This window comes from Amaranthus tricolor, chromosome 3 (genome assembly GCF_026212465.1).
Source record: "Amaranthus tricolor cultivar Red isolate AtriRed21 chromosome 3, ASM2621246v1, whole genome shotgun sequence".
Classification (NCBI taxonomy): Eukaryota; Viridiplantae; Streptophyta; class Magnoliopsida; order Caryophyllales; family Amaranthaceae; genus Amaranthus; species Amaranthus tricolor.
In genome coordinates, this window is record NC_080049.1 from 16,880,342 (window position 1) to 16,897,841 (window position 17,500).

Here is a 17,500-nt window from a genome sequence, read left to right on the forward strand (position 1 = left end):
TCATTAGTCGTTTTTAACGCCTAATTTTTCTTATATATTTGTTCGTTACTAATTATAATTTAATTAGTGATGGTAGTAATTTGAAAAAAATCTCTACGATGATTAGAAACTTGTTAATTCGTAACATGATTATGAATCGAAACAAGTAACGTAAACTTTGGAGGTAAAAACTTAAAATTGAGCAACTACCCATAACAGTTCAAAAAAAAAATTTAATTATTATCCAAGCATATTATATAACCATGATGGGAGTAAATTAAATATTTCACACATATACAAGTGATTTTTAAACATGAAGTACAAGTCACATAACTTGTTACATGTACAACAATTTTTACCCAAACTTTAAACTATCTTAGATAAACCTTTATTATACCATAATAGACCAAATTGAGGACAAAAAGCACTCCAAACCAGCCCCAAAACAGCAGCCCCTAGCTGTCATACTAGCCCTATTTTAGCCCCAAAACTCACTTGCACACTCCACCAAACTCTCTACCCAAAGCCCCTATTGTTCTTACCCAAAAACACCATCATAACAAGCATGCAAACATAATAAATCAAGACATATTTGCTGTCCATATTTTCAGCTCCATCAACCTTCTTTCACTCTTCATTTTACTCCTTATTTCATCAATAAGCAAAGTTGAAGTTCAATCTTACAATTTCTAGCAAAAACACCTTATTTTCTCATCAAATCTTCTTCAAAAACCCATCTAAAACTTCTGAAAATTTATGTTTATAAACTCAAATCTCCCATAAAAATAATCTTCATCATAAGAGCTTTCCATAGACACCAAACTTGAAGAAATCCACCAAGTATAGAGTAAGTTATGTTCATTTCTTTATTCCACTAGTTTTGTTAAAACTTGTTCATGTAAAATATTTTTTTTACATGAATCTTTCTATAAACTAAGATCATTATAAAATGAATATTTTATCTCTAAACTAAGAAAATCATCATTTATAAATCTATAAAAATAGGCCATAATAGAAAGTAAGAAGATGCATTTCTACAAACATATAAATTTTGTTACTTAAAGGATTCAAGTAAAATTATGGGACTTAACTAATTATGTTGCTCAACATAATAAGTATACTCCAAATATGTTAAAATCATCACAAGTATTAGTCTAACAACTCTAACTAGGAAAAGTTAAGTGCATATTAGAAATCCAAAATTATTATTGATTTTTGGATGAATGCAATAGGTTTAGTTGAAGAGTTGGAGTTGAGACTTGAAGGGCAAGGACCCAAAGTTAGAACCACTTCTAAGAACGCGTAGGAGCTTACGTGGGAGCTTACGGAATAATTATATAGGCTTGGAGTCGAGGTATGTCACATTGGGTGATTTTTAAAGGATTTAAGAACAAGTTGGGAAAGTTTGTGTATAAACTTCTTTTAAAAAAAAAAAAAAAAAAAATTCCCAAAGTGAAGTTCTTAAATCTTGAAAAATGATGTGAAAATGATAAATTTGAGTATGGAATAATTTATTACATGTATTATTATTGTGGGCATCATGCATGTTGATTTTATAAATTATTGTATGTTTAAAGGCATGTTTAACACTACTTTGTGAAAGTTATTGTGATGGAAATGATTATATGAATTTGAAAACATTTTAAATTCATTTTAAGAGAAATTTTCAGTAACCATATGTTAAGAAAATTTCTTGGATACTTTTTGTTGAGATTATTCGTTAAATTGATATTTTAATGGATTTTAAGGTGTTAAATACTCTTATTATAAAACATGGTATTAGATGAACTCTTCATCATCAAAAATAATTAATAAAAACATATTATAATGTCTCCAACAAGATTTGGCCAGAATATATTTAGTTTTGAATTTTTTTTATAATTTTTGAATAATCGTTAAATTGTTTAACGGTAAATTGTAAAATGATAAAATATAAAATAATTACCAAACAAAGACATATGGACTTGAAATTTTTATCACATACTTATATGGACAGTAGGTAAAATTGGTAAAAGTTTGGGAAGATTTCGTTGACATTTAAGGACCTTAATAATTTTTACTAGTTTATTAATAATCGGTAAGTTTGAAAACGGTAAAATATAAAAAAAAATACTAAATGACGTCTTTTGGACATGAAAATTTTATGAGACACTTATATAATCAGTAGATACATGTTAAAAAATTTATATGGATTTTCGTGACCATATATGGACTTAAATAAATTTTATTCAGTTTATCGGTAAAATAACGATATTAATTATTAAAAATACTCCACATGATTTTTAATGGTTTTTTAAAATTTTATACTCCTTAAAATAGCTTCTGGAATATCATATAATTTTTTAATAATATTTTAATCGGACTCAAATAATTTTAAAGCTATTTTATTTTATTTATCGATAAAATGTCTATACAAATAATAAAACATCATACATGAGTTTTATAAGTTTAAATGGCCTAATAAACATGTTATATGACTTATGGGACTTTGGTATAATTTTATAAAATAAATTATTAATTATTTACTAATTTATCAAATTAATAGAAAATGTTTATTTATTAAAAAATGTAATATTGTTAATTAAATTTGGGTAAAAATAAACCTATATAAAAAAAATTATATTTATATTAATAACCTACTGCCTCATAGTATAAATTAAGTTTAAATTAGACGGTTTATAAATTTTACGGATTTAAGACACCATTTAAATAACGGTAAATACCCAAATTGTCGAAAATAATTGTAAGATCGTTATAAATTCGCATAACCAATTATAATCTGATGGGACAACCTTAAATTCATTTTAAATAAGGTATTATAATGACTTGATTAATTTGGGCCTTGTTGGAGAATTAATATGTACTTTGTAAATCAATTACCGATTTTAATACCTGCAAAACTATCTCGTATTTAAGAAAATAGTGTTTTATGAAATCTTCTGTCGTAAGGATTTTATAGACTTATGAATCATATTCTAGTTGTTTTGAATGAATTTCAAAACCCTTTTAGTTATATTTACTTTGAGAAGGATTGAAACGAAACATTTTAGTGGTTTCCTTAAAAAAAAAAATCATATTGAACTTTAATTACTTTTTGTTACGATGCATTTCCATACATGCTAGTGATGCCCCAATATAATACAAAGGTTATGTTTAATGATATGATTATGCTAAGCATGTTTTACCCATGTGGGAAATATTATGATTTGATTTTGCTAAGTTGCAAATAAAGTATGTTTTGCTATGTGCAAATAAAAGATGTTTATCATATGGAAAAAGTTAATATTTTTGACTTTCAAATGCTATTAAGATTACAAGATATATATTATGTACAAAAAAATGTTTTAGCCTAAATGGCGGGTACATATGCCACAGCAAATGTTGTGTGCATGATTAAACGGCTCACCAATGCTGAGCGCGTATTGTTCACAATACCATTGTGTTACACTTGCCGGACATGTCGCGGACGGTAGACCGACTACCAAACGAGTCACAGGATGACTCACAGAGTACCCATGTAAACTTATGATATGAGTTTGAAATTGATTTGGATCCATTGAGATCTTATGATTTATGATGAAAAATGAGAATTTGAAATGACTATAGAGCCATTGAACTGGATTTGAATCATAATATGATTTATCAAATGAAAAAGCATATTTCAAAATGAATTTACTCAAAAAAAAAAAAAGGTTTCAATAACTTGTTTGACGGACACCAGTGTGTTTATACTCAGCCTTTTTGCTGATACTATGCTTTGTATGTTTTTCCAATGGTTTTGTTTTTAGAGTAAACCCCTATGGCACCTCGACGAAGAATGGATATGCGAGCGGAAGATGAACCTGAGTTGGAGTATGACTCCCCTTTGTTTAGATCTCGTTATTTTATTTGAGAGACTGTTAGTTTAGATTTAGACTATTTTAAGGATGTCATGTGAACTTTGGACTTATTTCGATTTGGTTGTAATTTTCCTATATTTTGGTCCGTTATATTGCTTTGGTTTGGTTCAAGTATTATACTTGAATATTGGTTTGACCTTTAAGTAACCCCTTAATTGTGTTGGCAAAAGTAAGCTTCCGCTTGATTAATACTAAATTCCAGTTAGTGTTTGCCTTCATAATTCGAGGCGGTTACAGTTGCCGCCAGCCAGCCACAGCCGAAAGCAATTATACGGCCATTGCCACCCAGTCGGCCAGCCGCAGATATCCTCCTCGGGACCTCTTTCTCTTCTTCCCCCATTTTTGTGAGCTTTTCTTTCTTGTTAATTTAGTGCTTTAATCATAAAGTTTTAGGTAAATTCATGAACCTTAGCTTTAATTAAGTTATATCTTAATAGGATTTATATTGTGTAAGTGTTAAAAGTGTGATTTAAACATGAATAAGTTAGGGTTTAAATTAGGTTGTAAATAATAGTAGTATGCACTAGTTTTGTGTTTTGATGGTGTTTTATTAATTAGACAACCTTAAATAAGCTTTATATATATGTGTCATTGTTGATGAATGGTGGTAGCATTAGTTATTAGTAATGGTTAGGATTGTTGGTTACAAAAAGTGATTGTTAATTTTCACTATAATTTTGTTAATGGTTGTTTATATTGTTAATACCATTAAGAGGCGTTAGTTAATAGTGATTGTTAATTAATTTTATTTGATTTACTAAGAGTTGATAATGGGGTTTTGCGATTCTTGTTATACGTTGGCATTGTTTTCGTTGCACTTTGGAATTAAATTAATTGTCAGTATTATTTAATTTAATCATTGTTGTAAGTTTCATAGCCTTGGTATAAATAAAAAGGATACTTTATGTTGTGAGTAATATAAGTAATTTCTTCTAGTCTCTATGAACCTTGAATAATGTGGTGAAATGGATTCCATGTCATTGCTAGCTTACTACCTTGGGTATTGTCATTACTATTCTATTATATGTAATACATTACTTCATTCAATCTAAAGTCTACTAATTCATAGTAATATGATAATGTAAAATATATAGTTAAGCCTTGCTCCTTACGACATACTTGTGTGAGAAGTGTATGTTGTGATTAGAATAGAATATTGATATAGTAGTAAGCAAACCTAGAATTGAAACTTTTGCATTTAGCTAATTTGCTTAATAACATGAACTAGAATTCGCTCTAATGGTAATAGAGTACTATCTTTTAGAGTAAGTGATTCTTATATGAGGCTAAGTAGACTTATTAGTCATACTTTGAACATTTAGAGTTGCCAATTCATAAGAGAAGCTTAAGAACCTCATATTTGGTGGTTGTGATAATTATTTATCTTGCAGTTGCAATTACAGGTACGCACATGCGGTAACCAACTTTTATATGCTTATGTTTCAAAGTATTATCAATATTTATGACTTTATGCATTGTATTATAAATATGAAGCACTAGAGTAAGCCTTATACATGAATAGCTATTGATTGCATATCTCTTGAACTTAGAATGGTATAGACGCATAGAACTAAGGTATTATTAGATGTTAAGCACAATTCCCTTGTTGATAGAAGTTTATTATGTTTACTTGGAGTCGAAATGATTCCATTATATAAGTTTATGTTTGAGTTACCGGTGGGTCTTGCAAACCCCATAGTTCTCATTGATAACAAAAGTATATTTGAGTTACTTGTGGGTCTTGCAAACCCCGTGGTTCTCATTGATAGCAAAAGTATATTTGAGTTACCTACCGGTGGGTCTTGCAAACCCTACGGTTCTTATTGATAGCAAGAGTATGTTTGAGTTACCGTTGGGTCTTTCAAACCCTAAGGTTTTGATTGATAGCAAGATTATATTCGAGTTACCGGTGGGTCTTGCAACCCCAAGGTTCTCATTGATAGAAAGTTCTTTTATTGGTACAAGATTTATAGTAAGAAATGTCCTGTGGCTCTTGCGAACCCTAAGGGTTTTTGTATATGGAAAGAGTATGCCTAAGTTAAGGTTCCTTATGGGAGTTAAAAATCCCAATGATATACTATGATTATACTTTAAGTTAGTAAAGCTTTTTAAGGTTGTTAAGTACTCTGTTTATGCCCTTAAATGAGTTGACACTACGCGTGTTTATTAGAGTTTATGTTTTTGAAAAGAGGAGTGTTAAGACTTGCATTCCACCCAGGAACATATTGTTCGGGTAAAGCAAGAAATGAGATTAACAAGTATAAATGGATGATAAATGGTTAGTAGTGGTGCTTGTGTCTTATGAAATCATATTTTTATTGTTGTATAACATAATGTTATCTAGTATGTTGGCCTTATTATATTTGGTATTAGTTATTGATGTGTTTGTGTTTGTGTTTGTGTTTATGTTTGATTGTTTTATGACTTTCTATGATTGTTCTGCTATGTTACATTGGTCTTTGGTCTGATGTTGAGCAGCAGGAGGATCATAGACTTGCGTACAAGGTATCTGGAGCACCTTTTGCATTGCTTTGGGGGAGTGTGGAGTGCAAAGCATAAATCGTGTTTTGCAAACATCTTTTGATTTTGAAGTTCTTATGTCTTTTGCAAACTTTGTCTGTATATGTTTTTGATATGAGGCATTGCGTCCTCCTTTGTACTATTTAAATTTTCTGCTGCGTAGGTTATGGATTTGTATGGTTTTTAAAGTATTTTATTTATTATTGTTTTTTTAAAAACTCAAGCGTCGCCACTGGAACCACAATCCATGCTTTTCATGATGATTTGAGGAGCCGGCGATGGATCATTCCGTCGTGGTATGAGATTTTAAACGCGATGATGCCTTGGATTAGTTTAGTTAGTTTATTGTGTTTTATATTCCATCACGCCCTCGATTTTTAGTCGAATTGCTGCCGAAATTTCTACTCATATTTATAAAGTTTATTATTTTTTTATTTAAACGTAACACCCGAATTTCCTCCCGTCCTTTGTGGTTTTGGTTCCGTATAAGGGGTCGAAAATTCAAGGGTGTTACAATTTCACTATAAAGAATGAAAAGTTAGCGACAAAAAAAAAAAACTATTTATGCCGCTAAAATGGCAACAAAGACTGCGACAAAAATGTACGTCGCTATTTGGCGACAAAGGCTTTTTGTCGCCAAAGTTCGCGACAGACAATTTTTGTAGCCAATTTAATTTTCAATCTTGTGGGTGGTTATAACGAAAATTTAAATTTCAAAGTAAGTTTTTCTTCTCGAACAAATCTAAGCCTAACCCCAACTCCCTTTCTCATTTCTATAAAACTCCCTCCGTCATTTATACTCTTTTACTATCTCTTGCCTCTTTTTTTTGTCAAGTTGTACATTTTACATTTTCATACTTCATTTACTCCCTCTCTCAATCTAACCATTTATACTTTTCTAAGTCTCACCTCTTTTTTTTGTCAAGTTTTCCGTTTTCCATTTTCCAACTGCATTTATACTCCCTCTCTCAATCTATCATTTTCCGTGTCATTTATACTCAATCTCTCAATCTACTATTATGCCATTTATGCTCTATCTTCACCCTATTATTCTCTTCCTCTCATTTTCCATTTTAGAACCTTTTTAATTATTGGTTCATTTGAACTAATTAATCTTTCTTTACCCTCAAACAAAAGAAAAAAGAATATTGTAATGGTCGTCCAATCCTTCAAAAGGGAAAACTTCATTCATCATGTTATAGACAGAAATTATATGTTATAGACGAATCAATGAATCTATTATATTAACTTACAAGACAATTTCATTCATCATGTTTAAGGTCTTCTGTAATCTATTGAGTTATTACACAAATTGTTGTGCGACAGTAGAAGTAAGTTCGATGAACAATAATGAAACAATAAGAAATTCAATGCAGATAATAAGAAAATGACGCAAGAGATTTAACGTGGTTCACTATCAATGTGATAGCTACGTCCACCGGCACCGAGATCAAATATTTTTAATATGATCGCAAAGAATTTACAAGATGAATCTCAATCACACTCACAAATTAATGGCTCTCTTGTGATCCCTCTCAATTTGTGAATCATCATATATTAATCCTAAAATGGGAGTTTATATACTAATGCCCAATAAAAGGAAGTTATTACATAATAAACACAAAGTAACCGTCTTAAAAGACACCTCCCGTGAAAAGAAACCGCCATTTCGCGAGCCGTGTACAACTACGCGAGCCACGAAATGGAGACAGAACGCGCTCCGCGCCCCGCGGACTAAGGCAGCAGCTTCTCCGCGCCCCGCGGACCTCGTCTTTGACTATTGTCTCATTTGAACTAATTAATGTTTGATTATTTTTGTTTTTTCTATGTTGATTGTTAGATATTTTTTTTTTGAATTTGATAGATGTTGTTTTAGTTTTATTTTTTTTCTTTTCGTTTTATTAATTTCAATTTGATAGATATTTTTTCAGTCTCATTTTTTCTCTTTTATTTTCGTGTATTTTTATGTATTTAATTAATAGATGTTTTCTCTTTTTTTAAATTTGTTTGAATTTGAGATTTGAATTGTAGTGTTTATTTTTGTAATGTTTTAATTTTTTGTGACAGTTTACTAATATGATTTTTACATTTGTCACAGTTCTTATTTCTCATGTTGATTGGAAGTTTTTGTTGATGCTGGTAGATTTGAATGCTTATTCGGAGATTAATGTTGATGTTTGATGTTGTAATGTATATTTTATGGAATTTGTAATGAACTCTTTAAATTGTTTGAATTTTTAATGAATTTCTCAATTTGTTGTATTGAATTGTTAATGAACTTTTTAAGTTGTAATGACCTTTTTATGAAAAAATTTCAATTTGGTTCAATCTTTTCAATTCGGTGAACTTGGCTAATTCGGGGAATTCGGGGCAATTTGGATTAGTGTTTTGAAATTTGGTTTGATTCAATTTGAATTATAAAAAATATGATTTGGATTTGAACTGCTAAAAACCAAAATCGAATTTAATTTGGTTTAATTTGAATTTATATCTAATCCAAACCAAACACCGAACTTTCATCCCTAGTTGAGCCTAACTAGACATACAATTATTTCGGTGAAATCGGTTTTTCGGTTTTATAGTGCCCAAAACCAAAATCGAACCGAACACCGAATTACCTTAAATTTTCAGTCCAAACCAAATCATATTTAAAATTTAGTTTGGTTTGGTTCGGTGTTTGATTTTTCACAAAATTAGTTACACCCCTAACTTCATATATTTCATTATCCTTGTTATATTTCAATTTTCATACAATTTAATACGTAATTTTAATCATTACCTAATTTTAATCATTTGTATAGTAAATTATACATATCTATTGTTTATAGAAATTAAAGTTAGATATTATGAATATATGCAATTAAAATATACAAAGAAGATGTCACTTAACTTATATTTTTTCTTACATACTATTCCTAAAATATAAAAGGGTAAATTGTTAATAATAATTCAACTTTTACTTGATCTACTAAATATAAATCCACATATTATTTGATTTTATGAAAACTAACATGTTAGGTATATTTACTCAAAATAAACCGACATATTATTTAAAACAATCTTTAAAGTTTCTTTGTAAATAAAGGATTAGGAATAAACAATAGTTGAATTTACTTTCAGCAGTTATATCCAATAATTGGGTTTATTTCAAAAAAAATAATTAAATTTATTTTCTATAAAGCAAATGTTAATTTACTTATTACAATTTTTTTCTATATAAAATAATTAACTTTGAAAGATGAATAGTGCCAATCAAGTATATATATAAATATATATTCCTAGGAACCGAAGGAAAACGTACACAACTTACACACAATTTTGTTCCTCCCTCGCCATATCTCTTCCTTTAGACGAAACCTGATATTTTCAAGAACCATAAAAAAAGAAAACCTCGTTCAATTATTTGAAAGCAAATAAATGGAAACAAATAATAATAATAATAATAATAATAATAATAATAATAATGCACCGAGATGGACACCAAGTCCAAGCCAAACAAGACCACTGGCTAAAACAGGTACAGAAGATGATGAAGAAAAGAAAATAACGAGGGGTTCCAGCAGTTTAAGGAAGTATTTTCCATTTAGTTTAACAAGTATTAGTATGTCATCTTCACTACCTCCTGCTGTATCATCATTAGCTGATCATGATGATGATGTTGATTTCAATATGGAGCTTGGTAGCAATAATAATAATAATAATAATAATAATAATAATGGTCATGATGATGTGTCTTTGACATGGAAAGATTTATGGATTACGGTTAAGGCTGGTAAAGGTGGTAGTGATGGTGCCGACGAAATTGGAGGGCAACGCTCTATTTTACAAGGGGTAGCTGGTTTTGCTAAGCCTGGACAAGTCTTAGCTGTTATGGGTCCCTCTGGTTGTGGCAAATCCACTCTTTTAGACGCTTTGGCAGGTAACTATTACTCACTATTTCAATTATTGTTTCGGGTGGGTGGCAAACAGCTATAGTTCATTAAAAGAGTTGATTAAGGAAATAAATTTAAATAAGTTTTTTGAAAGATATATATATTAAAAATAAAATATATTCATGAGGAAAATTAAAGTAGACAAACAAAAAACATGGAGATAGTAGAAATAGATGTTGGCTTTGGAATGAAATTTAGTAATTTCTTGTTATTTTGTTATTTGGATAAGTATACATTAAAAAACTTTATAGTCCGTTTGGTAAATAGTAATAAACAGTGGTAATGGGAATGAAAAACTAGTGTAATTTTAGTTGAAAAATCTCTTGGCTACCTTAATGATCATGGGTTGTCCAACTTCAATCATCTCATTTTTCTTCATAAAATTTATTACAATGCATTACCAGTAGGAGAGGTGGTATTAGGTGGTAATGAAAATTTGTAAATAAAATTTTATTTTTTGTGATCAAAGTTTATTACCATGGAAATTATATGAAACTTTTGATGAAATTTTACACTATAAATCATTTTCATTATCACAATTTAGTACCACTAATCAAACGGATCGTGAATACTCTACTACCCTCAATTAAATTAATTATAGAACAATGAAATCACTATATTCCTTTTCTTAACCAATAAAAAATAATCAAAAAAAAAAATTAAATACAACCAACCAAAGAAACCGCCCAAAATGGAAATGCTTAGCCATCACTGTTTTTATGGGTGAATCCATCAATATATAGAATTATGACTTGGGCCAGAGTTAGTTAAATATCACATAATTAACTCGATTGTTCTTATATATATATATATATATATATATATATATATATATATATATATATATATATATATATATATATATATATATATATATATATATATATATATATATATATATATATATATATATATATATATATATATATATATATATATATATATATATATATATATTACTAATAATTCAATATTAATAAGATTTAAAATCCAATTATTAACTTAGGCCATACTCTTGGTAGGTTTGAGCTTGGATTCCCGATATATATCATTAGCATTATCATTATTAGTATTTATTTATTTTAATTAATATAAGTTGCTGAGCATGGACAAGTGATTAACCATGTTCTTAGCTGTTATATATGTACGTATTTATTTAGACTTGGTCTGAATGTGCATTGTATATAGATTCTATTTAATTTTTTTATTCAAAAGCGTTGGGTTAGGTTGTGTATTTGGATTTTGGATTTTTGTTGTTCTGGATCTAAGATTTTATGTGTTTGAGCTGCGTTTATTTAGATATTGGTCTAAATATATTTAGATTGTACGTGGAAATTGGGTTCATGGTGTGACAACTAAGTTAGAGGGAGGAGGAAGAAATTAATGTAAGGATAATTGGGTAGTAAGATAATCTATTTAGATAATGCGAAAATTCTTTAGTGTTTACGTCAATGGTGATGATAAAAATTATCATAGCTTGGTCAAAAACCAAAATATCATTCTATTGCCAAAAATTGTCCACAAACCCCTTTTCTTTATAATTTTTAAATCATTAAATTTTAATTTTTGTCTAAATTTATAGTTTTTTCTTAAACATCTCTTGAATATTTATATTAAAAGCGATGGTAAATACAATAAACTCCTACTTATATACAGTAAACACCTACTTCGTATACCTTTGACACTTACTTCATCTACTATAAAATCCCTGTTTAATATGGTATAAACACCTACTTTATATATTATAAACATCTAATTCATATATCATAAACTCTTACTATATATACCATAAACACCTACTTCTCATATATAATTAATACATACTTTATGGAGTATACTATAAACACATACTTTATATAATATAAACACCTACTTTATATACCATAACCACCTACTTTTATCCATATAAAAGTGTACACACTCTAAACACCCTTATTAACTAGTATGATAAAACATTAAATATTTAAAATTGAACAAAATAAACATTACCTTTAAATTTATGTTAAAGAATAAACAAAAAATGGAATAAACAAAGTAAGAATTAATGAATCTATCATAAAAAGAGAACTCGCATTTTTTGTATCTTTTTTTTTCTTTTGCAAATTAGATAAAATTTACTTGTATGGGAAGTATACATCATACAATATACTAGTTTTTAGTAAGATGGGCAATAGTTGTTCGTGGCAATATTTTGATCTAATATCTTGATACGCATAAATAAAATATAAAGATATGTGTTAAGACGAATCAAATAAAATTTCAATTTAATATATATTATATATATAAAAAACAATTAAAGTAGCTAATTTCAACCAGAAATTATGTATATATTAATAGTTGTAGATTTGTAGCTTATATTTAATTTGGAAATGGCTCATTGTAGCACGTTACGTACAAGAAATTAAGATGATTAAGAATTTTACGTGTGGATTGAAAGTATTAGTAGTAGATGGCTTAAACTAATAATTATGTGAAATTTGATAAACTTTGACATTTAACTCGCCAATTAATTGTTTACAATAATCCAAATTAGAGAATTAAGTTGAAAGTATTAATTGTTTGTATGAATTGGTATGTGGACTCCCGACTGGATATTTTATCATCTTCTCTTTTCCTTTACAACTCCATATTTTATCATTAGCACCCACTCCTCAACTGCCTCGCAAGTTATTATTGTTAGTTTAATATACTTTTTCTGTACGTTCTATATTAGTTGCAATATTTTAAAATATTACACTATTTATTCACCACTTTTAGTTTGTGATTAATTTTTAATCATAAGTTAGACATAGTCAAGTGAGATCTTGTTTGATTTATCTTATTTGTAAAAATTACTATACCTAATTAGATATATTAAGTACTCCCTCCAGACCAATATAAATGTGTCATTTGCTTGGGCACGGATATTAAGAGTGGTGTGGGGTCCATTAAAAAGTAGTAGTTGGGTAAGTAGTGAAGAGTAATTAGTGAAGGGTAAGTAGTGAAGTAAGGTATATGAGGGTATATTCGTAATTACTTGTGTGAACTAAGAATATTTAGGTAAAAAAAGATTGACAAAAATAGAAATGTGACAATTGATATGGTTTTGCCAAATAAGAAAATGTGACAATTATATTGGTGTGGAGAGAGTATTAAATTAGTTTATTAAATTGCGTAAAAAAATAAATGAGGAACTACTATTTTCAACTAATTATTATACTCCCTTTTACGGCCCTTTTGCTCCGTTAAAAGGTTTAAGTTTAGACATGTTAATTTTGTATTCAATTCTAAGAAAATCGAATGTTTATTATATAATCACAAAATTTTGATCCATAACTATAAAGTAAACCGATTAGTATTATTTTGACGAAGCATTTAATGATGTTGTTTAATGTTCATTTTATCATAAGAAATTCTTTCAAAAAAGTTATGTTTTTCTAAATAATATTAATGATAATTAAAAAATAAATTTTAAAAAGTTTTGTAACAAGCAACCTCAAAATTAAATTGATCCAATTTGAAAACATATCTCAAAATAAATCAACCAGACCCAATATCCATTCAATAGAACATTTTAATAGGTCTAGGTAAGATGGGTTGCGAGAAAACTACACGATTGAGTTTAAGAGCAGAATTATACTTATGAGCAAAGTATGCTTGAATGAGAACTTGACCGGAACCGGGAATCATCTAATCTATTACCCTGATTAATTCGTTATTTGCTTTAGAAAGAGTAATTCTTGTGAAAGATTATCTTTTACTGAGATGACTACAAATTAGATAACCATATTCTTATAATATATATTAGATGAGTTATTTAACCAAAGTATAAAGAGTATTTTTCGGTAAGGCTATCTCAAACATTGATCTATAATCTATTTGTGCTTAAGAAAAGAGTGTGATCAAATATAAGCTCATGTTGTGAATGGGCTATGGCAATGGTAAAGAAACAACCAACAAACAAATGCAAAATAAACACCAAAAACATAGCATAACAATGGAGAAGACAAAACACACAATATATGACGTATCTAATGATACCTCCCCCTCAAACAAAGTATCTTATCATTAATATAATTAACAACACATTAATGACTCACCTTACAAGATTCAAGAACACCCTCTCAAAGTAAAAGATTGAACATGTAACTCAATCACACACAATATGCATAAACAAGGATGAAGAGCTCTTATGGTGTGAACACTAGCTTTTAATATTGCATATGCCTCTCTCACTCTACCCTAATAAGGCTCTAAGACTCCTTATGTAGTCATAAAACACATTAGAATAAACTAGGACAAAAAGCTTAAAAGCCCACAAAGAACCGCACATAAAACAGGAAGCCGCAAAATAATCAGTTGAATGTCGCTCGATCAAGCAGCTCGAGCTCAACTAGTGGAGCGTGCCCCCTACTGCTACTGGTTTGATTCTTTTTTTTGCTCGACCGAGCTAACCATGCTCGACCTGTCGAGCAACTCAGATTCCTGCCTCTTTCCTCAAGTGACTTGCTTGTCCATCCCATGTTATGCTTCCCTTGAACAAACCATCTCAATTCATCATCATCAAACACTTGATCAAGTGAACGAAACTTTAGCACTCCACTTCCCATGGCACACTCCGCACCATTCTCAAGTGTGAAAGATATGGCATGAGCTACAAGATGCTCAAAGTCATCATCAATGTTGTCGAAATTGGCTCTTGATTCAACAATCTCCCCCTCAAGACCAATTCTCTTACCATCATCAAATGTCACCTTCTTCGGTGACTTGCAACCATCATTGTGGCCTAGGCAACCACCATCAACTTGCAACACATACAAGTTGCTCTCACTCCTTCTTCCTCTCATGAGCACCATGTTCCCCTTAATAACCTTCAACAACCCTCTACTAGCTTTGAAGGTGCATCCCTTTGACTCCAACCTACCAAGTGATATGAGGTTCCTCTCAAGCTTAGGAACGTACCTTACACCACCTAGCCTTCTGTTGACACCATCATGAGTTACAATCACTACCTCACCAATACCTTCCACCTTCACTCTTTCATCATTAGGCAAGGTGATAAGGCCTCCATCACAATAGCTAAGCTTATCAAACCTTTCCTTCTCACAACAAATATAGAATGACCAATCGGAGTCAATCACCCATTCCTTACTAGGAGTCACTCCCCCATCAACAAGAAGTGCACCATCATAGTCATCATCATCCACAAAGCCTTTCACCCTCTCTTCTACCAACCTTCAAGTCCTTCATCTTCTTAAGACCCTCCTTCATCTCCGTGCACATCATTTGAATGTGCCCCTTCTTCATGTAATAGTAACACTCCTTGTTACTAGTCACTCTTCCCTTGAGACTTCTCCCTTGCTTGAGAACCTTTCTCTTTTGCTCTCCCTCTTGAGCCCTCACCATAAAGTGCCTCACTACTCCCTTTCTTCTCTTCCCCATCACATCGCTCCATGTACCTATCGTTCTCCCTCAACGCCGCTAAAGCTTGATCAAGTGTGAGATTCCCTCCTAAGGAGAAACGTTTGAACTATATTCTTATAGCTCTTAGGAAGTGAAGCCAAGAGTAGTAGAGCTTTCTCCTCATCAAAAAGCTTCTCATCGGCATTCAACAGTTGGCACACCAAATTGATTGAATGTGTTGATGTGATCTTACATACTTGTATCATCCTCCTTCATGAGTTGATACAACTACTATCTCAAGCATAAATTTTTGGTAAGAGACTTCGAAGCATACGCCTTTTGAAGTTTCTCCAACAACACACCGGGGTCGGTCTCCATCAAGTAGTTGTACTTGACTTTGGGTGCAATGGCAAGCCAAATGGTGCCCACCGCCTTCTTTTCATGGCCACCCACTTCCCTTCATCCATTGTTGTGGGCTTGCTCTTCTAAAGAGCATCATCAATACCTTGTTGCACCAACACGTCCTTTACGGTGCTCCTCCACACCGAAAAATTCATTTTTCCATCAAACAATGGAATGTGAAACTTTGCACCATCACTCATATTGATTCTCCACCAAAGACTCTAACTTTTACCGACAAAATAACCCACAAATCCAACCTAAAGCTCTGATACCAATTGTTGTGAATGGGCTATGGCAATGGTGAAGAAACAACCAACAAACAAATGCAAAGTAAATACCAAAAACAGAGCACAACAATGGAGAAGACAAAACACACAATATATGAGGTATCTAATGATACCTCGCCCTCAAATTAAGTATCTTATCATTAATATAAGCAACTATATATTCATGACTCACCTTACAAGCTTCAAGAACACCCTCTCAAAGCAAAAGATTAAACCTTCAACTCAATCTCACACAATATGCATAAATAAGGATGAAGAGCTCTTATGGTGTGAACCCTAGCTTTTAATCTTGCATATGCTTCTCTCACTCTACCCTAATAATGTTCTAGACTCCTTATATAGTTATAAAACACATTAGAATAAACTAGGACAAAAAGCTTTAAAGCCCATAAAGAACCGCACATAAAATAGATCGCCACAAATAATCTACTGAATGTCACTCGATCAAGCAGCTTGAGCTCGACCAGTCGAGCGTGCTCGAGCGTGCCCCCTGCTGCTACTGGTTTGATTCTCTTTTGTGGCTCGACCGAGTTGATCATGCTCGACTTGTCGAGCAACTCAGATTCCAGCCCCCTTCCTCGAGTGACTTGCTTGTCCATCCCATGCTATTCTTCCCTTTAAAAACCTCCTCAATTCATTATCATCGAACAATTGATCAAGTGAATCAAACCTTAGCACTCCACTTCCCATGGCACACTCCGCACCACTCTCAAGTGTGCAAGACATGGCATGAGCTACGAGATGCTCAAAGTCATCATCAATGTTGTGGGAATTGGCTCTTGATTCAACAGTTTGTAATAATTAACAATAATCCCTCCGTTCTCTATTGTTGTTCCTATTTGAAATATTCTATTTTAAAGAAAAAGAAATTTAACTAATAAGGTTTTGAGTTAGATATAATTAAAAGATAAAATATAACCATGTGATCAGATTTTATAAGATTCGTCGTAAAGTATATTTTTTAATAAATATTATAATACGTATTTAGACATATTAAGACTTAATAATTGCTTTGAAAATTATATAAAAAAGTAAACGAGAAAAAATAAAAATAAAAAAATAGGGAGCGTATGAGATTACATTAAAACTAATTGATAAT

At 30.7% G+C, this 17,500-nt stretch overlaps 1 protein-coding gene across 1 annotated transcript in view; it reads left to right on the plus strand.

Moving 5' to 3' along the window:
- The first annotated feature begins 9,702 nt into the window (after nucleotides 1-9,702).
- LOC130808396 (ABC transporter G family member 1-like) overlaps nucleotides 9,703-17,500 on the plus strand; it is a 26,444-nt gene continuing 18,646 nt past the window's right edge. Inside the window, exon 1 of the mRNA XM_057673872.1 lies at nucleotides 9,703-10,317. Within this exon, the coding sequence (XP_057529855.1) occupies nucleotides 9,816-10,317 (502 nt within the window). The 5' untranslated portion in view covers nucleotides 9,703-9,815. The remainder of the gene's footprint in view (nucleotides 10,318-17,500) is intronic.